Here is a 19,399-nt window from a genome sequence, read left to right as displayed (position 1 = left end):
TTAGTGCGTGCAGAGCACTGTACTAAGTGCTTGGGAGAATGCAATGTAATAGACATTTTCCCTGCCCACGAGTGCACAGTCTAGAAGGGGAGACGGACATTGCTAAAAGTAAAATTACAGCTATGGACGTAAGTGCTGTGGGACTGGGAGGGAGGACGAATAAAGGGAGCAAATCCGGGCGACGCTGGAGGGAGTCGAAGAAAAGGAAAAGAGGGCTTAATTAGGAAGGCCTCCTGGATGTGCCTTCGATAAGACTCTGAAGGCGGGGAGAATCGTTGTCTGTCGGATACGAGGGAGGGCAAGCAGGCAGTAAGGCTGGGGTAGGTACAAGAAAATCAGATCATCCTTCTGGATGTGCCTATGACCTATTGCATTATATTTTCCCAAGAGAGCTTAGTACACTGCTCTTTATACAGTAAGTGTTCCAAAAATACAACTGATTGATCAGATTGGACACAGTCCATGTTCCACGTGGGCTCACAGCTTTAAGCCCCCATTTAAAGATGAAGGAACTGAGGCACACAGAAGAGAAGTGACTTCCCCAAGATCACACAGTAAATGCTCAATAAATATGATTGAATGAATGAATGGGCACGGGCCTGAGAAACAGAGCACACAGTAAGTGCCTCACAGATACCACCCCCTTCCCCCCATTCCCCAGAGCTGGGATAAGAATCCAGGTCCTGACTCCCAGGCCCAGGATCTTTCCACTAGAGCACACTGTTTATTGTTGCTAATTCAGAATATACTTTTTCCTTTACCACTACAAAAACTAAAGGAAAAACTCACCAGGGGCCCCAAATATTTCACAGGTTTGTCACAATTAGGCCCAGGTTGTTGTTTTTAACGGTATTTATTAAGCGCTTACTATATGCCAGGCGTTGTACTAAGTGCTGGACTCTAGAATTCCTCCAGGACCCTGACACAGAACCAAGACCCACCTTCGCACTTCCATTTTGCTCCCTTATGCATTTAGTGTTTCAGACATTCTTGGAATATATTTATTTATTAAGTTGACAGTTCCACATTTAGGATAGTTCTCCCTTACATTTTAGGATATAATCTTCTCAACCTTTTTCCACCCTCGCGCGGGGTATCTACGGTGTGTCCGTTATATTACGCCTCACATCATATTACTATTCTAGGGCAGGATGATGGGGTCCAGTGCCGGACAACTGATTCCGTTTGTCGGGAGAAACGCAGAATACAAAAGCCATTTCGTTTTCATTCTTGGATAGCTCGAGCTAGTGACTGAATTTCATTCGCACAGTCCAACGTGTTTAAAGTGCATCCTTACAGCTAAATAGCAGCGCTTATTTTGTTTTTTGGTTTTTTTTAAAAAAGAGGACATCCCAAAGGCTCGGGACTGAACGGGAGACAGTGTTAAATTGTCAATAAAAGCCTGGCCCCGACCCATCCCAAGGCAGAGCATTTGAGAGTCCACGAGTGTATGAGAAATGCAAACAGAGTAGCGCACGCGTGATTAAAAAAAAGAAAGAAATTTTCCTATACAAACAGTTTCTTCCTGAAAGCGGAGAGAGGCACGGCGGTGCCCAGAGAGCACGAGCCTAACGCACGTTACGCCTCTCCTCGGCCGGGACCGGAGGAGCCGACTGTTGGGAGAGCTTCAACGCTGAGAGAGGTGACGGCGGTGGCCACGGACTCTTTCTGAAGAAATCCTCGTTCGCTCGAGGCCCACGTTCCCGCTGGTCGTCACCTCACGGTTTCCGGCGCCTGGAACGCAAGGCCCGCATTTCAGTTGGAGCCGAGTGCCTTTCTCCACAGGAGAATTCCCGTTTCTCCCGTCACGCGTGCCGACAGGAGACGGATGGGCCACAGGGGAGAGGGGACAGGCAGAGCTGGACGCTGTAGGCTGTGGCGTGGGGGTGGCGCCAGGTCCCCACCCCCGGCCCAGGGGATTCTGACAGCCAACCCCTCCCTGTGCGGCGGAAGAACTCCGCTCTTCTGCTCCTCTCGGATTTCCAGCCCCACTGACCCGTTTGGATCGAGACGGGTTGCATAGTGACCCCAGCCCTGACGTAGACTCCGAGACTATAGCAGAATTCTTTCTAGTGGATTCCAAATTAAAGGATCGGGGAGGGGGTTCCTTTGCTATTTCCCTCTCAAAAACACCCCCCACCATGAAGTTTAATCCCACATGGATTCATTGGTCTCTGAGCTGAGGAATCCCGAGAGCTCGGGTCCCTTACTCTCTTATTATTGGGATCATCCCCAATATCACCTTTCTGCCTTTTCCAGAGTCGTTCGCCTTTACCATACCGCGCCACTTCCAGGAGGCACCTCCAGCTGCCCAGGGTCATTACTCACGCTTGCTTTTTCTACCCAAGCCAAAAGGTCTCTTCCCATCCTCATGGGGCGGCTGCGGGGGTTGGGGGGGATACGTTGGATTCAACCGCCTGGAGTTTGCCATCTTCGAGAGGCCGTGGGACGCTTCCCCCCGTCTGTCACTTCCGCAAACCGAGGCGATGTCGCCACGTGGTACTTACTTAGGGAGTGCGTGGTGCTGGTATCCTGGGCCCAGAGTGGACCCCGCCCTCATCTCAACGGCCACCGAACACTGTGGTCAAAGAGGAAGGGGGGGGATGGGGTCAGTTGCCTCCCTCGGTCAGGACGAGCCCCCGGGACCCCCAGGTGCAGCTCTACTTGAAGGAAAAGGGCCGGAGGAACTGACCGGGAGACCCCCTTCCCGGGTCCGCGGTCTGCCGAGGGCCCCCACTCGGTCCGCTCCTCGCTTCTCTAAAACTCACCCTGGTCTCGACGTCCGTCCACTCCGATTCGGTAGTGGGTTCGGGATGGGCGGGGACCGCCGTGGAGGACCGGCGTTTTCGACTGGGAGAGAGGGATGGGGGGTGGGATGAATCGCTGGTTATTCCTCCGGAGACCCTCGGAGCTACCCAACACAAATAGGGAGCCGGTGGGCCCAGCCCTTGGTGGGGGCCGGGGGGAGAGAAGGCGGGACCCCAGGTCCGTTGCTCCCCGCCTTGGGGCACAGTGACAGCAGGCGAGGGAACCCGTCCCAGTTCCTCAAAGGCGGAGCCAGAGGGGCTACTCACCCGGGAGGCGACTCTTGCTTTAAAGTCTCGACGTCGGTGAACTGGACAGATTGTCCGCCACCCCGCGTTTTGAAGACATCGCCCTGAAGCCCAGAGAGAGGAAAAGGGGAGGGGAGGGAGAGGCGGTCAATGCCCCAAGGGCCGACTGGTCAGCGGTGGCCACAAATCTCCTACCCGAACATCCCATTTTCTCACCCTTCAGGCAGAGCGTGCAGATTTTCACACATGCACACACACCGCCCCACCCCCCTCGCGCCCAGCAAGTGCCAGGCCATCCTCGACTCCCAGAAGCCTCCTGTTCTCTGGGCCAACAATTCACGGGACAAGCATCGCCGAGATAGGGGCGGGGAAACCCCGAGTCACGGACTCGCCTTCGGAATGACCTTCCAGTTGCGCCTGCAGGCGCTTAGGTCGATCGCTTCGCACAGTGCTCTCCGCACAGCGAGCATTCAATAAATACCGCTGACCGACTTTCCTACATCATCCCACCCACCGCCCAGCCGGGGCGGCCTCTTTGAAGGGAATAATCCCGAGAATCTGGAGGCCGGCCCGTTTTCCTGGCTCATCCCCTTGTTCCCGTCGGTCCGCTATTAAGCGGCGGGGAGGAATCGTTTCCATCTTGGAAAAAAATTTCGGCAGGCTTCTCCTCTTGAATCGATTGGCCAAGCCAAACCGGGTGGCTTCCGAAGAGAAAAGGTAACCCCTTGCCATATTAGCGAACTCCCCACACCGCCCGATTCGACAGCCCAAGCGAGCACCCTGCTACGCTCGGCTTCCCGCACGGATCAAAGGCGGGGCTTCCGTTGGCCCGTTCAGACCCCCTTGAGTGTTCCAGAAAGTGTTCCCGGCTGACACGCGAAACCGCCCCCGGCCCCACCGCGGCCCCCCGAAATTAGCTCCCGTCGTCCGTCTTCTGTCCGTCATCACCTAGAAGGGGGAGAGAGTTCCGCAGTACGTTCTGGGGACTTTTTTCTCCCCACCCCAGCGGGGTCCGTTTCCTCTTTACCTTAATGAGTTTAGTTTCAATCTCCCCATCGGAGGCTAGTTCCTGGTGGGTCAGCATGTACTTCTCACACTTAGCTAGCGCCTTTTCATTGGCCACCGCCACCGTGATGGCGTGGGGGACGTGGGGCTGCATGACTGTCTCGGTCTGCACGTTAGTGGCGGGCTTATGATCCACCCATCTGTCCCCGGCAGAGCGGGATCGTCTGTGGCGGACACGGATTGGTGGCGCGTTCTAAGCCAGTCGGAGGAGGAAATCGAGAAACAAGCACAACCCAGAATTAATTCCCCGGAGGGGCCCCTTAGAAGTGCAGCAGACTCCGTTGATAACATCGAGAAGGATTTCCCCCCCTCGTCACCCCCCAGTCTTCCTCCAGCCCCGTCTGACCCAAAATGGTTTCAAAAAAGTATTGAAGCACAAGCTGGACGTAGGGAGGGAACGCACCTATTTGCTCTGTTGTTCTGGACTCTCCTAAGCGCTTAATACAGTGCTCTGTACACAGTAAACACTTGATAAATTGGAGAAATGCAAATGGTCCTTCTTTCTCCGCATTGAAAATATTGGAACTCAAAAAAAAAAGCCCTTCGTTGAGCTACCCAGTGCTTCAGTGACTATCTATAGTGGTAAAATGAGCCCGGGGGAAGAGTTCTTAAGCCCATCTCTGGATGAGACTAAGTAAACGCCCTGTCGTTCTCTCTCCCAAACACACGGTAGGGTGTTCTGCACACAGGAAGCGCTCAATAAATACGATTTACTGACCGAAGGACATTACGCCTGCCTTCCCATGGCGTAAAGCCAGAACCTGGTACGGCTTTGACGGGAAACGGAGCGTGACCGAGTCTACAGAGCGGGAACCCTCCGTTCAATAAGGTTAGTGCCCTCGGGGCCACTGCCACCCGCGTTCTCCCTCAGCGAGTGTCTGCCTGGACCGAGCGCGGCGGTCGGACGTGCGTGTTTGGGGCGAGGAGTCCCACGTTGAGCCCGGAGGCCACGGGACCTCCCCGTGGCTGGGGGAACTGGGTCCGGGGCAGATGGGGTTTCCGCTCCCAGAACAAGAAAGTTCCAGAATAGGGCGGTTAAGTCCATTCTGACGTCCAGGCCCGTACTCTACCCACTAGGCCACACTAGTCATTCCTAAGTGGTTGTCAATAAGAAACTTGGAAGCGGGGCCGGGGAGCTTCTAAATCTGTCGGCTAATTCTGTACCACTGTACTCTCCCATCCGCTTAGTACAGTGCTCTGCACGTAGTAAGCACTCAATAAATATCCCTGACAGATTGCCAAGATCTTTAGCCTTTACTTAACCCAGCCCACTTCGCCACGCTGCCGTTTCGAGGGCAAAAGGTCACGGGGGACGCCGTCTTCTCTCCAAAACAGAATGAGTCTTTCCACCAAAGCCCGAGGCCCGCTAATGCGCATTTCTCTGGGATCGACCCCCCGTCTGATCCTGAGCCACAGCATCCGAGGACGCGGACCCCTCTGCGCAAAGTGCCACCCGCCACAGGAATTCGGCTCATCCGGGGAAGCTCCATTTTACTGATGGGGCTTCATCGTGGAGGGCAAAACTAGAATGATCAAGATGACCTAGTTCCACATCAGACTAAGTTTCAAAAAAGAATTTGGAGTCTTGGAGGCGGGGGGGGGGAAATTCCCACCTCATTCAGGCGGCACCTAACCCCAACAAGGCTACTTTGGGAAAGAGTTCGGTCCCTCCGTGTGCTAAACGTGGCTGGGAAAAAAGTCTTGATCGGGGAAATACAGCATTTACTGCTGTATTTTATTCTCCCAAGCACTTAGTACAGTGTTCTGCACACAGTAAGCGCTCGATAAATACGACCGATGGATTCCCCTCCACCATAACCACCACACCAAGCTCCCTAACCATGGGAAAATTCTCTGCTGCACTTCTAAATCTTGAGTTGATTTCCGTTTCAGATTTGAGGGATCAAAGGTTCTGCAGTACACCCTGTTAGGTCTTTTTCGTTAGGTGCGTTGTTAAGCTGTCAAGAGCGTGGACCAAAGGTCAGTCGGTCCCGTTGCACGCGCCTCTAGACTGTCACCTCGTTGTGGGCCGGGAACGTGTCTACCAACTCTGTTGTACTGTTACACTGTGCTCTCCCAAGCGCCTAGTACAGCGCTCTGCACACAGTAAGCGCTCGATAAATACAATATATAGATTGATGTACCCCCCAGAACTTCAGGGTTTTTCGTTTTAAGAGGGTCCCCCACCGCGCTGATCCGAAAGCAGACATTTGTCCGAGTTTGCTACCAAAAAAGGATTAAGGTAAAATGAAAGCCTCCGTCTATGTTCCAGAAAGTCCCGATTCCTGCAGCGGTGAAGAGGAACCACCGTTCAAATACGGACCGCAGGACGGATTTGGCTTTTGGCGGGCTGGATTTGGGTTTTGTGCCGTGAGCACGTTCTCCGAATGGCCCTGGAAAGTGTTGGCATCTGATCGGGTCGGAATAGATTTGAGTGAAAGTTTGATACTAAGTAAAGACACTTACTCGAATTCACAAGAACGCAGTTTACCTTAATCCCCCGTTAGGAGCAAAGTGGTGGAAAATCAGGTAGAGTTACAGAGGTACGGCAAACCTTTTTAATTCCAACTAGGGTCCCCGAGGAGTCGGAGGTTAAGTCTTGTAGAGTTGCAAAAAATCAAATCCATATAATCCATGGATGGGGGAGCAATCTTCCCCCATCCCACCCCCAAAATGGAGATTTGACCTAATGCTTGTTTCTGGACAGTATGCGAGGATCTAGAGTGCCAATTCTCGAGCAGCTCTGATCCAAAGACAAGCCACCCTCCTAGAATCAAGCATCATTCCCCATCTTTAGGATTCTCCAGATAGGCAGCTGACATTTTTCAAGCAATTTAGTGACAATCCAGCAGAACAGAGCTTGCACTGGGGCACCACTCTGGAATCAGCTCTCATCCCCCTCTAGACTGTCAGCTCGTTACGGGCAGGGAATGTGTTCATTGTTCAACTGTAATTATTATTATTATGGTATCGGTTAAGTGCTTGCCATGTGTCAAGCACCGTTCTAAGCGCGGGAGTAAATACAAAGTAATCAGGTTGGACACGGTCCCTGTCTCACACGGGGCTTAATCCCCATTTTCCAGATGAGGTCACTGAGGCCCAGAGAAGTCATGTGACTTGCCCAAGGTCATACTGCAGACGAGGGGCGGAGCCGGGATCGGAACCCAGGCCCGTGCTCTGTCCATTAAGCCACGTTGCTTCACGCGCTGAGTACAATGTATTCTCCCAAGCGCTTAGAGCTCCGCGCACAGTCAGCGCTCGATAAACGCGACCGAAGTGAGACGGTCACAGGGACGTAGAGCCCGTGAGCTGCCGGGGGTTTCGGGGAAACATTTTAGCCCCAACCTCGGGCCTCCCCTACAGGAAGAACCACAGGGACAAGAAGGTTTGCGATACCGGAACACACCGAACTTCCCCCGGGGCTTTCTGAAGCCCCCTTTCTCTCCCAGAACGGCACTAACCCTGCAGCATGGATCCTCTTCTACTTCTAAGACCTCATCTCTGCCCGTGGGGATCACCTCCCCGCTTCCGAGCCAGTACATCCCTTTCCTTCTGGCCGCTACGACACAACTCTTTTTGGGTTCGGGCTCCTGGGGCCTGTGCCGAGGGAAGGACGGGGCATGGGAGGGTGTCCTGAACGGAGGAATTTTCTGCTCCCATTCCGAGACGGAGGAAGCCACTGAAATGCTGCCGCAAGAATTAGAGCGTCTGTGCGGCTGCGGCTGGCTGGCGGGGTGCTGGCTGTTGGCGAGCTGAGCGCCATGGCTACTAGGCGGCTAGAAAAATTAAAGAGAAATCAGAATGAGCGACCAACTAGCAAGAGAGGGGCACTATCTTCTATACTTTACAAGGGTGGGGGAAGAAATAATAACTGGGGACTTAGGAATTAAAAAAAAAAAAAATAAGATACTCATTCACAAAAATGAAAAGGCTAAAAAAAAAAAAAGTGGGGAGGGGCAGGAGGGGAAACATATAAAAGGAAACATATAAACATATAAAAGGAAAGTCAACTTAGGCAACCCGCGTTTGAATATTTTCAATTAAACCGGGATCACAAATGACCCATCCCACCCCCTTAGAGAGACAATGACTCTCCCCCACTTCAGAGCCTTATTGAAGGCCCGTCTCCTCCAAGAGGCCTTCCATGACTAAGCCCTGCTTTCCTCTTTTCCCACTCCCACCTGGGAGGCCGACTTGCCCCCTCTACTCATCCCCCCTCCCGGCCCCACAGCACTTACGTACATTTCCGCAATTTATTTCTATTAATGTCCGTCTCCCCCTCTAGACTGTAAGCTTACTGCGGTCAGGGAACGTGTGTGTTATAGTGCACTCCCCCAAGCGCTTAGCACAGGGCTCTGCACACAGGAAGCGCTCAATAAATACGACCGAATGAACGAATGAGACTGTACGAGCCTCGCGGGCAGAGTTCGCGCCTATCCGCTCGGTTCTACCGAACGTTCCCAAGCGCTCAGTACAGTGCTCCGCACAAAGGAAGCGCTCCATCAATGCCACCCATCGCTCGATCTCGGGCTGGCTCTCAAAAGGGTGAGACGTACCGGTACCGGCGAGGGAGAGACGGATCGCGGGAGGATCTTTTCTCGGTCCCTTTCCCGCGACGGCCTCTCTGGCTTGTCGCTCTTGGGCTCGGTGACGATGGCCTTGAGCTGCTTCAGTTTCTCGTCCTTGACCCAGAGCTTGTTCTGCATCTCCAGCTGCTTGGCCGCCACCCGGCGTTCCTGACATCGGCAAGGTCGACTAGGTCCGTCGGGGACCTCGCCGGCCCAGCCCCGCTCCCCCCACCCGGGGGCCCGCGGCCCGCCCCCTCCCTCCCCGGCTGCCCCGGGGGGAAGCCGGAAGCCCGGTCGCTACTCACGCATTCCTTCTCCCACTTCATGGTGGTCTCGGTCACCATGCCTTGCAGCCTGGCTTCGAGGCGCCGTTTGTCGGAGAACTGCCGCTGGAGTTTCTGGCTCTTGTTCTCCAGCTCCTGCTGCAGATTCCGTTTGTCTTCCTCGTAGATCGTCGTCGTCTTTTCCAGAATCTCGATCTGGAAAGACAGGAGACCTCAGGCTCGGGGATCTCACCCCGGGTGCTTTCCGCTGAGCGCCGGCTCATCTTTCTGCGCTGCCTCTGAGGGGGGCGGCGGGACTCGGGAGGATTGGTTACACACCCATCGTCTTTTCAGAAAAAAATAAAGAAGACGTGCTGCCTTCTAGGGAGCCCTAAGCGACTTGGAAATCAAGACGATGCCTGGGAGTCAGAGGTCCTGGGTTCTAATCCCGGCTGTGCAGCCTTGGGCAAGTCACTTCTCTGTGCCTGAGTTTCCTCATCTGTCTCACGGGGGATTCGATACCCGTTCTCCCTTTTCAGCCTGAGAGTCCCATGGGAGGTGGGGGGGTTATCTTTCATTCACTCCAGTGCTTAGTACCACAAGTACCATATTATTATTATTACTGCAAGGGAAGGAAACGAGCTTCAGGAGAGAACAGGTTGCAGTGACACGTTGCCAACGGAGTCCGCTATGTACCTTGAGAGCTGCAATAAGGCCAGTAAAGCAAAGGTCCCTAGAAAGCCAAAGGTTTGTTCCCTACCCGGTTCTGGTTGTGACTTTCGGGCTCCGAGAAAAACCTCACACTCCCAATTCTAAATAATTGCCAGTGCGTGCCCCAAAGACACACCTTATACTCCAGAGTTTTGGTTTTCTTTTCCAAGCGCTCGATCTCGGCCTTCTGTCCAGAGATGACCTTATCTTTCTCATTGAGCTTTCCTTGAACGTAGCTCTCCTTATTCATAACGTTGCTGTCAAATTCTTGCAGCATGGCTTTGAAAGCATTCACTAGAATAAAAGGAGAGAGAGACCAGTTTTATCCTGATGTGACTTGGACAAGTGACATCGGACGTCTTCACCTTTGGGCCCGGAAGACGTGTTGGCCCCGACCGGAGGTTTCCTGTCGAGGAACGTCCTGTCGTGAGCGGTGTTATGAGAACCAGCGTGGCCTAGTGGAAAGAGTATGGGCCTGGGAGTCAGAAGGACTTGGGTTCTAATTCCGGCTCTGCCACTCGTCTGCTGAGCGACCGCGGCCAAGTCACTTCACTTCTCTGGAATTCAGTTACCTCACGAGGAACGTGGGGATTAAGACCGTGAGCCCCGTGTGGGACGTGGACTGTGTCCAACCTCGTTAGCTCGTATCTAACCCACCATTGAGTACTGTTCCTGGCGCATAGTAAGCACTTAAATACCATTTAAAAAAAGGGGGGGGGGGCCTAAGGATGGCGCTGGGGGGGACACTCCTGGGTCCAAACCTGGCTGCGGCATCAGAGGATGACGGTTCTGGACGGTTCGTGTCCAGAGCGCTACCTGGGCCCAAATTCTTCCAGCCTGGCCTAACCCAAGATGACGTTCCACACGGGGCGGGGGGGTCCGACTCCATTCTCGAAGATTAAATCGGAGGGAGCTCACGGGGGCAGCAGAACAACGGCCCCCCGGCCCAACTTGGGACTTGAGCGGGGAAGAGTCCCTAATGGCACACAGACCACCCGTGGCCAAGTCCTGTTCGACTGAGGGTCGGGAGTTGGATGCGCAGGGGAGACGAGTGATCTAATCCCCCAGAACCTCAGACGTCTACCTCCTCCTCTTGCTCTCCAGCCCATCTACCATCTTCCCTTAGGAGTCACAGCATTTATTAAGCACCCTTTCTGGGTGCGGAACATGTCTGCTAATTTTGGGGGGCTATACCCTCCCAAGTTCTTAATACAGTGCCCTGCACACAGTAAGCACTCAACAAAGACCACCGAATGAACGTCTTACCGTGTGCGGTGCGTGGACAAAAGGGACGGCCGGGAATTGGACACGGTCCCCGTCCCTCGAGCAACTGCCTCCCCCAACCCTCAATACTCCTGGAATCGGCCATAGAGCCCAACACTGTTACGTGTGACCGTCACGTCGTGCTCCCCAGGCGCTTAGTGGAGCGCTCTGCACACAGTAAGTGTTCGATAACACGATCACCTCGGGACTCCCGGAAGACAGAACGGGCGGGTGCGGGAGGGGGTTACTAGAAGCTTCGAGCGTGGGCTTGGATGTTACGTTTTCGCTTGGGAACCGTGTCTTAATCTCTAATTTTCTTGAGACTAGAAAGGGCTTCCCCACAGATGAACGGTAAGCAGCAAGTGCCATCCAGTGGCAGTTAAACAGCAGGCCCAGCAGCCCAGAGCTTCCCCAACTGCAACTTCCACCTCTCGGCCACGTCGAGGTAACCCTGGAAGACGCCCGCTCGACGGCACCTTGCTTGGTGAACTCGTCCGTCATCATTTGCCGCACTTGGTGGCGCTTCTCCAAGACCTCGATCAGCCGCGGGAGGGTCTGATCGTCGTTGACGTCCAAGAGCTCGCAGGAGGTCAACGGCGGGAGACTCTGCAGGAGCAGCTCCGTGACCGACGGTTCTGTAGCCGCAAATCCGAAGGGAACAGCGCGGTTACCTAAAGCGACCGTCACCCCCCTTTCCTTGTATCCGTATCTGTAATTCACTTATTTGTACTGATGTCAGTCTCCCCACTCTAGACCGTAAGCTCACTGTGGGCAGGGATGTTTTATTGTTGCAGCACACTCTCCCAAGTGCTTAGCACAGTGCTCCGCACTCAACCAGCACTCAATACATTCAATCGAATTAGTGAATGAAAGGGTATCATCACCCACCCGTTTTCTCAAATTTGTTCACCGCTAGACAAGTTTGGGAAGATGGCGACGTAGTAATTTATGTACTTCTATTAACGTCCGTCTCCCCTCTAGACTCTGAGCACTCTGTGGGCAGGGAACGTGTCTGTTTCTTGTTATACGGTACGTTCCCCAGCGTTTAATACAGTGCTCCGCACACAGTAAGGGCTCCATAAATACGATCGAATGAACCAATAGCAAAACGCCAGAATCGTAACCAAAATGGAGATGCAGTTCCGAGGGCGGTGAGACATCAGACAGATGGGTGGGAGAGTTCCCTTATCCCCTCCCAGCATCCTGGAGGGTGACTGACGAGAGAGGCCCAGCGCTCTCACCAAAACTCCCCCTGCGGAGCCAGAGCCGCAGATGCTCCGGACATCAGGGTTGCAGGGCAGAGCGACCCAGGTGGGATCGTCGGAATACGTGGGGGAGCTGGAGAGGTCGGGGGCTCCGGAAACCCAGCCCGACACCGGTTACCGCAGGGACCGCCGACGCGGTCGGAAATGGCTGTGGCCACCCACCCCGTACCGCTCCCCGAGTGCCCCGGCGCCCTCTTCCTTCAGCCCAAGGTGGCTCAGAACTCCGCCTCCTAACCACCTTCCGGGGAGCTTCTGCTTTTATAACAGCCTGGCTAGAGCACTCAACTCCGTGGCTCCCCGAAGAAGTCAACGGGGTGACAGTGGCTCACAATCCGGGCTCTTGGGAAAGTGGGACACGGCGATGGAAGGAGGGGATTGGGGCGGGGGAGGAGAAAGGGTTGGGGGAGAAGACCCGGACACAGATCCCAAACGGAAGCTCCGACCCGCACCGTCGCCAATGGGTCCTCCCCGGAGCTCGAGCCGGCGGGTGAGTTCCTCCCGGAAGGCCTGGTTTCTGTAGCGCCTGCCCGGCGTTAAACCGCAGATGGCCTTGTCCACTGGTCTTGCCACTTCCACTTCTTGGGTCATCTCGGCAAAGCGCATCACTTGCTAAGATACAAACACACAAAAGGGGGAAGCTGGCACCGCGGAGCCAAGCCGACTGCTCCGTTGCCACGACGACCGCCTTCCAATTCCCACCTCGCTTAAACGACGACAAGCCCCAAGGTGTGCCCGATGTGTCTGGACTCTCTAACCCGCACTGGCCCCACAGTACCCCACCAAACCACCCGTGCTGCTTAATGAATGCTTATTTGGCACTGAATAGTCACTGTGGTATTTGTGAAGCGCTTACTATGTGCCAGACACTGTAGTGAGCGCTGGGGTAGATATAAGATCATAGGATTATTTTCCTCCAAAACATTCTGGACGTTCCCCCACTCAAGAACCTCCAGTAGTTGCCCATCCGCCTCTGCAAACAAAAATTCCTCACCACTGGCTTTAAAGCAATCCATCCCGTTGCCCCCTCCTACCTCGCCTCGCTACTCTCCTACTACAATCCAGCTCGCAAACTTCGCTCTTCTAACGCCAGCCTACTCTACCTCCAGCTCGTCTATCTCACCGCTCGTCGTCGGTCCTGCCTCTGGCCTGGGTCACCCTCACTCCGCAAATCCAACACGGACAATTCCTCTCCCCCTTTTCAAGGCCACATCTCCTCCAGGAGGTCTTCCCTGATTAAGGACTCCTTTCCTCTTCTCCCACTCCCTCCCGAGTCGTCCTGACATGTTCCCTTTATTCACCGAGTAGCCGTACGGCTTAGCGGACAGAGCCATTCCGGAAGTCGGAAGGAATAGAGTTCTAATCCGGGCTCCGCCACATCTGCTGCTGTGTGACATTGAGAAGGTCACTTAACCTCCCTAGACCTCAGTTACCTCATCTGTAAAATGGGGATTAAGACCGTGAACCCCATCTGGGATAGGGACTTGTGTCCAACCTAATTAACTTGTATCCACCCCACTTCTTAGAACGGTGCTCGGCACGTAGCAAGCGCTAACGTGTAGCGTAATTATCATTATCCCCCTTCCCAGGCCCAAAGCACTCCTATATCTGCAATTTTTTTTTTCATTAATGTCTGTCTGCCCCTCTAGACTGTAAGCTCGTTGTGGGCAGGGAATGTATCCGTTTATTGTTATATTGTACTCTCCCAGGTGCTTAGTACAGTGCTCTGCATCTAGTAAGCACTCAATAAATATGAATGAATGAATCAGGGTGGACACAGTCCCCGTCCCACTTTGGGCTCACAGTCTTAATCTCCATTTGGCACATAAGGGGACTCAGGCATACAGAAATGAGGTGACTTGCTAAAGGTCATAGGACAGACAAACGGAGGAGCCGAGATTAGAACCCAGGTCCTCTGGCTCCCAAGCCTGTGCTCTTTCCATTAGGCCATGCCGCTTCTCAATATTATCATCATCATTATTGATGATAATTCGTTATTACTAATGACGATGATCATAATGGTATTTCTTAAGCATTTACTATGAGCCGGGCACTGTACTAAGGGTTGGGGGAGATACAAGATAATCAGGTTGCACTAAACCCTCCCTTGGGAGGGAGCTTCACCTCTAAGTATCTTCTTGGATAATGAAGGATAACCACTTAAACAACAATGCAAAATACAAGGCTTGAGGGGCTTTCCGCTGGCAACTCTAAATAGAGAAAAAGGGGGGGAATCCAGTTACCAAGCTTTCCTCGTAATCTTCAGCCTTTGGATTTACGCACACGATCATACGCACTTTGCCTTCGCCGTCAAAATAGTTCTTGAACAGATGGGTTAACTTGGAGTCTCGATATGGAACCATCTAGAAATTCATTTAAAAAAAAAAAAAATAGATTTATCCCACCAGCGGAATCAGGCAAATGAAAGAGCGCAAAGGTTGCTACTGGAAGCTGTTTACCTTACTGGTTCCATATAACTGGTTCTCCCGAAGGACCTCGATGCACGTCCTCAGTGTCATGAGCGACTGGTTAATGTTGCCTGCAGAAAAATGGGACAAGTCAGAACCCTGTCATTTTTAAAAATCAAACCGGGGCTGTATTTTTCTGTAGTCATTAAAGAAATGAATACCTCTCTCAGGATCGTACCTGGAGAGCTTCCAGTCCTCTACCAGTCTCAACTATGGGAGGGAGAGTCAAGCAGAGGCCTACCCATTCCATTCCTAGCTTGGGCAGTGGCTAGTGAGTGGAAGGCAATCTGCTACAGGTCAAGACTTCCCTGTTCTGGGCAGCAGCAGCATGGGAGAGAGTCGAGGGCAGAGACTTTAGTTTACTGAGCAGAAGGAGGCAATGGAAAAATCACTTCTGGATTTTTACCAAGAAAACTCTATGGACACCCTACCAGAACAATTGCAATTGGAAGTGGAGCGTTCCGGGAGAGCTACGTTCAAGGAGTCGCTGTGGGTCGGAGACGACGCAGCAGCATAAGACAAGACAAAGAAATGCCTGGGTCCGAACTAAAAACAAAAAACCTCCCAAAAAACCAATCACTTTTGCCCACTCAAGGTAGATGACTCTAAATCGCTCCAGCCTGTAAGCTCATCTCCAGACTGTGAACTAGTTGTAGGCAGAGAATATATCTGTTTGCTACCCCAAGTCACACAGGAGATAAGTGGAGGAGCTGGAATTAGAACCCAGGTCCTTCCGACTCCCAGGCCTGTGCTCTATCCAATAAAACACGCTGTTTCTTCTCTGTTGAGTGGCCAAGGGCAAGCCATCTTACATTTCTGCACCCCAGTTGCCTCCGTTACCTATAAACTGGGGATTTAAGACTGTGAGTCCCATGTGGGACATTGACAGTGTCCAACATGATTAGGTTGTATCTACAGAAACAAAAACAAAACAAAACACACGGCACACTGAACCCAATTCAACTTTCCTAGAAACTTCCTTCTGCTCAGAGCCCGCATGGCTACGCCCATAATCCCAGAGTCTCACATCAACAGTAACTAAACTCTTACCAGCTTCTCGAAGTCTGTTTCCTTCTGCTTTTGTCCTGTTGGTTCTTTCACTCCCAGCAAGGTCAACCAAGGACAGCTGGCTTAATGTAATTTGTTCTTTTTCCTGAAATAATAATAATAAAAAAGGCACTGGTTAAGTACAATTCAATTAGAAAAAGATCTGTCTCTGGCAGTCTTCATGTCAATAGGAAATGACAACCGTGAACTAATTAATCATGCACTTTTCCAAAAAGACACTAGGATAACTGGGGGGGGGGGGGGGGGGGGGGGAGAGAAGGGATCTAATTGGAAATCAATATGGAAAAACCCTGTAATAAACGACAAGGGGTTTTCTAATCTCACAGCAGGGCCGAATTACGGGACAAATCATTCAGAGGTAAGATCTGCCTGAATGGACTATTCTTACCCCCAAAATGTATGACGTGGTTAACTCCTCATGAATTGTTGCTCAGTTGCTTTTGGCCAGAGGACTGACTGGTAGAAATACTTATAACAACAACTGTAGTATTTGTTAAGCGCTTAATGCGTGCCGAGGACTGTAATAAGCGCTGGGAGTAGATCCAAGATGAACAGGTCCCACACAGACCTCACAGTCTAAATAGAAGGGAGAACAGGGATTGAATCCCCATTTGCAGATGAGGGAATTGAGGCCCAGTGGAGGTGGGTGACCTGCTCAAAGTCACACAGCAGGGTAAGTGGGGGAGTTGGGATTAGAACTCGGGTCCTCTGACTCCCAGGCCTGTGCTCTATCCACCATTCATTCATTCATTCAATAGTATTTATTGAGCGCTTACTATGTGCAGAGCACTGTACTAAGCGCTTGGGATGAACAAGTCGGCAACAGATAGAGACAGTCCCTGCCGTTTGACGGGCTTACGGTCTAATCGGGGGGGATGGACAGACGAGAACAACGGCAATAAATAGAGTCAAGGGGAAGAACATCTTGTAAAAACAATGGCAACTAAATAGAATCAAGGCGATTTCATTAACAAAATAAATAGGGTAATGGAAATATATACAGTTGAGCGGACAAGTACAGTGCTGAGGGGATGGGAAGGGAGGAGCAGAGGGAAAGGGGGAAAAGAGGGTTTAGCTGCGGAGAGGTGAAGGGGGGGGTGGTAGAGGGAGTAGAGGGAGAAGAGGCGCTCAGTCCGGGAAGGCCTCTTGGAGGAGGTGAGTTTTAAGTAGGGTTTTGAAGAGGGTAAGAGAATCAGTTTGGCGGAGGTGAGGAGGGAGGGCGTTCCGGGACCGTGGGAGGACGTGGTCCGGGGGTCGACGGCGGGATGGGCGAGACCGAGGGACGGTGAGGAGGTGGGCGGCGGAGGAGCGGAGCGTGCGGGGTGGGCGGTAGGAAGGGGCAAGGTGATGGAGAGCCTCGAAGCCTAGAGTGAGGAGTTTTTGTTTGGAGCGGAGGTCGATAGGCAACCACTGGAGTTGTTTAAGAAGGGGAGTGACATGCCCAGATCGTTTCTGCGGGAAGATGAGCCGGGCAGCGGAGTGAAGAATAGACCGGAGCGGGGCGAGAGAGGAGGAAGGGAGGTCAGAGAGAAGCGAGAGAGGAGGAAGGGAGGTCAGAGAGACCTCTCTGCTTTGCTAATCCTTCCTGGGTTCTAATCCTTCTTTGGCTATTTGCCCGCGGGTGACCTCGGGCAAATCACTTCAGCGCTTGACACACAGTAAGCACCTGACAAATACCAGCATCACGTCTCTCGGCCATAATTTCCTCGTCTGTAAAAAGAAGAATCGAATACCTGTTCTCTCTCCTATTAGACTGTGAGCCTCCCATGGGAACTCTGCCCAACCTGATTGTCTCCTACCTACCCCTGTGTTTACTAGAGTGCACGTAAGATACTAAGCACTTGGCAATTATTTTGAGTTATGCAGAGGGCTGAAGCAGATGAATCAATCAGTGGCATTTATTGAGGGCTTCCCGGGTGCAGATCACTGTAGTAAGCGGTTGGGAGAGTCCAATGGAAGGGAGTTGGTCGGCACGTTTTTTGCCCACGAGGAGCTGCCGGTCTGGGTTTCCCATCCTTCCCAACCAGACCCTCACCCATGCGGCAGGAGGGCGGTCACCTCTGCCCAAAGGGACACCCTCCAAACCTTCTGCGGCCAGTCGGTAGCCCACCTGGCTGTTCTTGGGGTCCCGGTGAGCCAGGAGAGGTTGCTCTCTGGGTCTGTGGCTCGGCCCAGGGCTGGACGGGAGTCACCGGGGGCATGAGCGGCTAGCCCTAGCGCCCTGCAGACCACAACTGACCCACTCCTGCCTCAAATCTTCTTACAGCTCTCGAAGACCAGTTCGTTCATCCATTCATTCAATACGATTTATTGAGCGCTTACTGTGTGCAGAGCACTGTACTGTACGCTTGGGAGAGTACAATAGAACAATAAACTGACACATTCCTAGTCTAGGGAGGGAGACGGACGCATACGGCCGGTTCGTTCGGACGCAACGCCCGCCGCCTCCCGGATTGACTTTAGGTAACTATTTTTCTTACAAATGCTGTTTAAAAGGTTTTAATTTTACTCTGAGCAGCCTTTGCCCAAAATCCATTTTCAACATTTTCAACAAGAAACAGCATGGCCTAATGGATGGAGCCAGGCTGGGGAGTCAGACGGACCTGGGTTCTAGTCCTGGCTCTGCTGGGCAACCTTGGGCAAGTCACTTCAATTCTTGGGCCTCAGTTCCCTCATCTGTGAAACGGGGATGAAGACTGGGAACGGGGACTGTGTCCAACTCAATTTGCCCATACCCATCCCAATGCTTAGTAAGCACCTAACAGATGCTATAATTACTATTATTGTTATTATTATGACTATTTGGAAATCCACCAGGATGTGCAGGCCTTCACCCCGGGTCCAGAATACTGTTATATTGTACTCTCCCGTGCGCTTAATACAGTGCTTTGCAACCAATAAACATTGAGCTCAATAAATACGAATGAATGAATAAAGGCACAAACGACTCTCCCGAAGGACATTTTTACCTGCAACACGTTATCTCCCTCGGCATCTAAAGGAGCTTGAGCCAGTTTGATAATGAACACGCTATGGGAGCGACTGGATTCCCGGTTCAGCTGGGTGTTCGCAATGCGGCGCTTCTTCTGGCCTGTGAGAAGACAAGAGTCCCCGTTAACGCTGAAATAATAATAATAATAATAAAATAATAATGATTATGATAATGGCATTTGTTAAGCGCTTACTTAAGCACCAAGCACTGTACTAAGCAAATCGGGTTGGACACAGTCCCTGTCCTACATGGAGCTCACGGTCTTAATCCTCATTTTTTACAAATGAGGTAATTAAGGCACAGAGAAGTTAAGTGACTTGCCCAAAGTCACACAGCACACAAGGGCGGGGGAGGTGGGATTAGAACCCAGGCCCTTCCGACTCCCAGGCCCCATCCACTAGGTCACTAGGTGGAGGCTTCCGATCTATTATTTCTACTAGGGCGAGGACGGTGTGGGTGATAAGTACTGTAGCAACTTTTTGACTGTGCGTTCCATGAATCGTATTTACTGAGCGTCTACTGTGTGCAGAGCACTGTACTAAATCGCTTGGGAGAGGACGAGGCAACATTTGCTGGCAGCTACATTCCCTGCCCACAGTGAGCTCACAGTCTGGTACAGAAGCAGCGTGGATAGAGCACGGGCCTAGGAGTCAGAAGGATCTGGGATGATGATGATAATAATTATG

The 19,399-nt window shown here is 52.4% G+C and overlaps 1 protein-coding gene and 1 non-coding gene across 7 annotated transcripts in view; one reads left to right on the top strand and one right to left on the bottom strand.

The window, feature by feature from the left end:
* Positions 1-987: 987 nt before the first annotated feature.
* KIF23 (kinesin family member 23) overlaps positions 988-19,399 on the bottom strand; it is a 38,040-nt gene continuing 19,628 nt past the window's right edge. For 2 of the 6 annotated variants that reach the window (XM_007655820.3, XM_029066572.2), the window contains 15 exons: positions 18,691-18,812; positions 15,704-15,806; positions 14,645-14,724; positions 14,429-14,548; positions 12,638-12,797; positions 11,400-11,558; positions 9,797-9,954; positions 8,992-9,165; positions 8,675-8,854; positions 7,580-7,894; positions 4,081-4,311; positions 3,075-3,157; positions 2,769-2,850; positions 2,508-2,578; positions 988-1,734 (listed from right to left, as the gene is read on the bottom strand). In XM_007655820.3, the coding sequence (XP_007654010.2) occupies positions 1,719-1,734; positions 2,508-2,578; positions 2,769-2,850; positions 3,075-3,157; positions 4,081-4,311; positions 7,580-7,894; positions 8,675-8,854; positions 8,992-9,165; positions 9,797-9,954; positions 11,400-11,558; positions 12,638-12,797; positions 14,429-14,548; positions 14,645-14,724; positions 15,704-15,806; positions 18,691-18,812 (2,054 nt within the window). In that variant the 3' untranslated portion in view covers positions 988-1,718. The remainder of the gene's footprint in view (positions 1,735-2,507; positions 2,579-2,768; positions 2,851-3,074; positions 3,158-4,080; positions 4,312-7,579; positions 7,895-8,674; positions 8,855-8,991; positions 9,166-9,796; positions 9,955-11,399; positions 11,559-12,637; positions 12,798-14,428; positions 14,549-14,644; positions 14,725-15,703; positions 15,807-18,690; positions 18,813-19,399) is intronic. The other 4 variants (XM_029066575.2, XM_029066576.2, XM_029066577.2 and 1 more) reach the window with 3 other exon arrangements.
* LOC114812333 lies at positions 14,814-14,951 on the top strand. The gene has a single exon (XR_003759989.1). It is a non-coding gene; the product is annotated as a small nucleolar RNA SNORA7 (small nucleolar RNA).

This window comes from Ornithorhynchus anatinus, chromosome 5 (assembly GCF_004115215.2).
Source record: "Ornithorhynchus anatinus isolate Pmale09 chromosome 5, mOrnAna1.pri.v4, whole genome shotgun sequence".
NCBI lineage: Eukaryota > Metazoa > Chordata > Mammalia > Monotremata > Ornithorhynchidae > Ornithorhynchus > Ornithorhynchus anatinus.
This window is presented reverse-complemented; position numbering and strand designations above follow the sequence as displayed.